Here is a 5,367-nt window from a genome sequence, read left to right on the forward strand (position 1 = left end):
CGGTCAACTTTATCGTTTTGACCAAACTGTCTGCCAAAGGAGAGACTTGGCCTCCGCCAGCAGCGCTCATGTTCTCCGCGTCGTTGCCAACACTTGGTATCTTCAGACTTTCAGAGGTGGCTGTCTGCTTGGCGGGTGGTTGTAGCCCCCTTCAGCTGGGTAAGAGCTGAAATGTACGGAAATCATTTGGCGAATGTTTTTGTTGTTGTTGTTGAATGAATACAATACAAAATGATTCCCGGCTATGGCAGCTTAATATGTTTTTCCTAAGTGGGGGCTGCTGTAGCTCAGACAGCTCAGCCAAGTGGTAAGACCCATGACCAGAAAAGCAGGGATGGGTCCCTGACCAGCCTCTAGCCCTTTCTAGTGCAGTCTCTGCCCCTTGCTTGGCCTGAGCCAGGCTGGGGTCTCCCAGGGGCATCCTCTGTGTTGCGGGGAGAAGCTTCCATGTTGTGGTACCGCTGAGCCAGCCTCCATCCTGCCTGCAGCTCCGAGCCCGGCAATGCCGTTTGGGTGTGTGACCCTGGGTGACAAGAAGAACTATAACCAGCCTTCGGAGGTGACTGACAGATATGATTTGGGACAGGTCATCAAGACGTGAGTTCTGGGTCTGGTGGTCAAGGATGGGTGGGCAAGGGCTGGTGAGAGGGGAGCAGAGGGCAGCCCACCCTGGGGCCGGGGCTGAGTGGGGTGCTTGCCGGCTGCAGTGAGGAGTTCTGTGAGATCTTCCGGGCCAAGGACAAGACGACAGGCAAGCTGCACACCTGCAAGAAGTTCCAGAAGCGGGATGGCCGCAAGGTGCGGAAGGCAGCCAAGAACGAGATAGGCATCCTCAAGATGTGAGTGTGAGGCTTAGGGGTTGGGGGGGGCCGTATGAGGTAGCAGAGAAGGGTTGCAAGGGCAGGTGGCCTCAAGCACTACCAGCCTCTGGCCAGTTTGCCGTGGCCCACAGTGGAGGTAGAGCATCTCAGGGGTTTACCCAGCCCTAAGAGAGAGGTTGGCCCCCCTCCCTGTCACCAGGGTGAAGCATCCCAACATCCTACAGCTGGTGGATGTGTTTGTGACCCGCAAGGAGTACTTCATCTTCCTGGAGCTGTGAGTGTGGGCCTGGGGTCCCAGGATTCCTCAGTCCCCGGGGCCTTTATCTGCTCTGCCCCCTGCAACCAGGGAAAGCCCCTTTGCAGACCCTTGGGGTCCTGGGTCCCCATGCCTTGCCCAGCCGGCTCCCTGGTGTAGGCAGCCTGCCCGAGTACTCCTGCCCCACCCCCGATCCTGCCCACGCCGGGCTCAGGGGCTGGTGTCCCTCAGGGCCACGGGGAGGGAGGTGTTTGACTGGATCCTGGACCAGGGCTACTACTCGGAGCGAGACACGAGCAACGTGGTGCGGCAGGTCTTGGAGGCCGTGGCCTACTTGCACTCACTCAAGATTGTGCACAGGAACCTCAAGGTGAGGCCAGGGACTGGGTGTGATGGCAGCCAGCCTGGGGGGGGGGCAGGTCGGCAGCACCTTGGGGTCTTTGTCTAGCCTCTGGGGTCCTCACGGAGTCTTTCCCTGCCCACCCTCATGTCATTCCTGTCCGGAGCAGCTGGAGAACCTGGTTTACTACAATCGGCTGAAGAACTCAAAGATCGTCATCAGTGACTTCCACTTGGCTAAGCTAGAGAATGGCCTCATCAAGGAGCCCTGTGGGACTCCCGAGTACCTGGGCAAGCAGGGGGTGGGGCAGGGGCAGGGTGGGAGACAGCCTTCAAGGAGTGGCTCTGGGTGGGGCGGGGGGTGGGGCTGAGGAAGTCTATAGCCCAGGAAGTGGGTGTGAGTGGTCCCAGGCCTCACCAGGCCCGATACTGACCAGCTGGTGGACGCTGTGTTTGCAGCCCCGGAGGTGGTAGGGCGGCAGCGGTATGGACGCCCTGTGGACTGCTGGGCCATTGGAGTCATCATGTACATCCTGTGAGTGAATGGGCAGGCAAACAGACTTTCAGTCAGGCTGGGTGGGGTCCTGTGCCCATGGCCTTTCTGGGTGAACCTGCCCTTTGGCTCTCATGCAGGCTTTCAGGGAACCCACCCTTCTACGAGGAGGTGGAGGAAGATGACTATGAGAACCACGACAAGAACCTCTTCCGCAAGATCCTGGCTGGCGACTATGAATTTGACTCTCCATATTGGGATGATATTTCACAGGCGGGTGAGGAGGTGCCCAGCGTGTGGGTAAAGGGAAGGGTTGGTGTGGGGCACCTGTTCTCAGCCTTCTCTGCCGGACTCTGCTCCTACCTCCCAGCCCATTCATCACCCCTAGACAGTGAGACGAGGTGCGCATGCCTAGCCTCTCCCTGGCTTTGTCCCCAGCCAAAGACCTGGTAACAAGGCTGATGGAGGTGGAGCAAGACCAGCGCATCACCGCAGAAGAGGCCATCTCCCATGAGTGGTGAGCAGGGCCCATGGAGGACAGAAGGAGAGGCCAGGTTTCCCTTGGCCTCTGTCCTCCTTGCATCTAGTAGCCCCCATCCTTGAGGCTTTGAGTAGGGGCTGGGGGTGCCCAGAGCTTGGGCCCAGCCCAGAGGGCCTGCCTGGTAACCTCTGGATCTTAAGAGAAGAGGGCTGGGCAATCTCCATGAAGGCCTCTACCCCCTCAGATCCAGATGTACTTGCACCCTTTCTAGGATTTCTGGCAATGCTGCTTCCGACAAGAACATCAAGGATGGGGTCTGTGCCCAGATTGAAAAGAACTTTGCCAGGGCTAAGTGGAAGGTAAGACTTGGATGACTCCCTTTCCTGGACTGATCCCAAGAGCTCCTTCTGGCACACACAGTGTCTTACTTGTATCACACCCCTGCAGCCACACAAAAGCGTTTCTTCAGCCATCGGTTGTGGCTGTAGCCACTGTCACTGCCTTAAGTGGGTGTGTGACCAGCTGGGTCCCTGGCCTGCTCCCCTGGGGTAGTCTGAGGCTTTGGCTCAGAAAGGTCTGGCTTTGGCTCTTGCCAAGGAACAGATCTGGCTTCTGTAAGCCTCACTCTGGGCCTCTCTCCGCTGCCCTCCTTTCAGAAGGCTGTCCGAGTGACCACCCTCATGAAACGGCTCCGGGCACCGGAGCAGTCCGGCACAGCGACAGCCCAGTCTGCCCCAGCCACAGACACTGCCACCGCTGGGGCTGCAGGTGGGGCCGCAGCTGCAAGTGGGGCTGCCCCAGCCCTTGGGGGCAGTGCCACCTCAGCCATAGCGGGTGCTGCTGCTCTTGCCACAAAGAGCGATGATATAGGCCCCGCAGACCGTAGTGCCACCCCAGCCACCGATGGCAGTGTCACTCCAGCCACCGACGGCAGTGTCACCCCAGCCACCGACGGGAGCATCACCCCAGCCACTGATGGGAGCATCACCCCAGCCACTGATAGGAGTGTTACTCCAGCCACTGATGGGAGAGCCACACCAGCCACAGAAGAGAGCACCATGCCCACCACCCAAAGCAGTGTCACACCAGCCACCAAGGCAGCTGCCACCCCTGAGCCGGCTTTGGCCCAGCCGGACAGCACAGCCCCTGGGGGCACAACAGGCCAGGCCCCGCCCTCTAGTAAAGGGGAAGAGGCTGCTGGCTATGCCCAGGAGTCTCGGAGGGAGGAGACCAGCTGAGTGAGCAGGCTGGTGTGGGGCAGGGGGCGGGCAGGAGGGTGGGAGAGTGGATGAGGGGCTTCTCACTGTACATAAGAGTCACTGGCATGATGCCCTTGCTCCCTCCTGCCCCTGCCTCCCAGTGTGGGGCATGTCTGGGGGCCACGGGAGAGCAGTCTCATCTCCTGTGTGTATGTGCGTGAGTGGTGGGCAGGCCAGAGGCAGGACCGGCCCCAGCCCCTGCATGGATTCCTTGTGGCTTTTCTGTCTTTCGCTAGCTTCACCAGTTTCTGTTCCTTGCGGGATGCTGCTCTAGGGATATTCAGGAGGTCCCTGCTCCCTTTCCCCTTCCCTTTTTGCCTCATGATTTCCCCAGGCAGGCCCTGCAGGTCCCATCCTCTCCCAGGCCCTAAACTTGGGTGGCCTTGCCCTGAGAGCTGGTCCTCCAGCGAGGCCCTGTCAGCGGTCTTAGGCTCCTGCACATGAAGGTATGTGCCTGTGGTATGTGGGCTGCTCTAAGAATGGACACAGGCTGGTAGAGAGTATGTATAAATCTAGGGCAGTATGCTTTAAGACAAGACTGGTCGCATGGTTGGGGGCACTGCTTGGTAGCTTTGGGGGTCCTCAGAAGCGAAAGAGAATGAGTAGGGGGGTAGAAAAGTCTACCTTTGTTCCTGGAAATTTCCCACCAATACCCTTGTGCTATTTCCTGCCCTCCTGGGTTCTGCAGTGGGTTGCCCTGTGCCCTGAGCTTCATAAGCCTGTCAGGGGAAGGAGGAACAGTTCAGGATGTGGCAATGAACACTGGGAAGGCAGCGTGCAGGCCCAGTACCTAGTGCACTGGCCTAGCTGGGTCCCTACCCTGAGCCAGACAGGGAGGGCTGATACCCCTTGGCTCTTCTCTGTTGGTGGCCGTCAGGCTATGGCTACGGTCGTCTCCATCCCAGGGGGCCTGCTGCATGGCAGTGTCCTATAGTCTGATTTGGGGGTTTGCCCTTCACAGGGGCAAATTTCTGCTCTCCTAATTCAAAAATAAAAGAGGAACTTCCCCCCTCCCCCCATGTCTGTGACCCATTTCCCCTTCTGTCAGGGCTTAGAGAGGCCCAGGTGCCTCTGAGCTATGCTGAGTTGCTTTTCCTGGGATGAGAAAGTGGAATAAGGCTCCCCAGTTTCCTGATGGGGGCTCCTGGCAGGTGCCCTTTGTCAGACCCCACCACAGCTTGGGCAGGCAGCCACACTGGTCCCGGCCTTTGCTCGGCACTCCAGTGGCAGTCCTGCCCTCCTCCCTGCATGCCTGTGGGTCTGCTCTGGTGTATGAAGGTCGGTAGGCTAACTGTGTGCCTGCTGAACCTGGCAAATAAATGTCACCCTGCCAAAGCCTCTGGCCATCCTCTTGCCTTTGCTTCCTCTGTCTTACTGGGGAGGGGCCCCTGAAAGGCAATGGGGAGGGAAGAGGCTGGGAGCAGGTTCACAGGTCTGCTGAGTGCCATGAGGATTGCTTAGGCTGAGAGTACAGATCATTCTTTACGACTGTGTGTTCCTTGACTGTGGTGGCGGGTCCCCTGGACTCTAGAAATCCACGTGGGTGGTGGCCCCTGACCTGGGCTTGTGCTGAGGAAAAAATCTCTGGACTGCTGTTCTGACAAGTCCTATTGAACAAGGAGCCCTTGTCTTGACTTAGGCATACAACTGAATCTCACCACGAACCAGCCGCCATAGGGAGAGACCTTGCCCATAGCCAAAGTGGGCTTCCTTGGGTT

At 58.6% G+C, this 5,367-nt stretch overlaps 1 protein-coding gene across 2 annotated transcripts; it reads left to right on the plus strand.

Moving 5' to 3' along the window:
* Nucleotides 1–502: 502 nt before the first annotated feature.
* Nucleotides 503–3,628, plus strand: CAMKV (CaM kinase like vesicle associated; the record flags this gene model as incomplete). Of its 2 annotated transcripts, XM_080825138.1 has the most annotated exons (11): nt 503–597; nt 708–839; nt 1,021–1,095; nt 1,309–1,447; nt 1,587–1,707; nt 1,876–1,951; nt 2,050–2,186; nt 2,348–2,426; nt 2,662–2,749; nt 3,047–3,158; nt 3,270–3,628. In XM_080825138.1, the coding sequence occupies 11 exons, from the start codon at nt 503–505 to the stop codon at nt 3,626–3,628; spliced, it is 1,413 nt and encodes a 470-aa protein (XP_080681264.1). The 2 variants fall into 2 exon arrangements, with proteins under 2 accessions (XP_080681264.1, XP_080681263.1); XM_080825137.1 differs by having other exon boundaries at nt 3,047–3,628.
* Between the last annotated feature and the right edge of the window lie 1,739 nt (nt 3,629–5,367).

The sequence above is a fragment of the Martes martes genome (genome assembly GCF_963455335.1).
Source record: "Martes martes genome assembly, chromosome: 1".
In the NCBI taxonomy this organism is placed as follows: Eukaryota; Metazoa; Chordata; class Mammalia; order Carnivora; family Mustelidae; genus Martes; species Martes martes.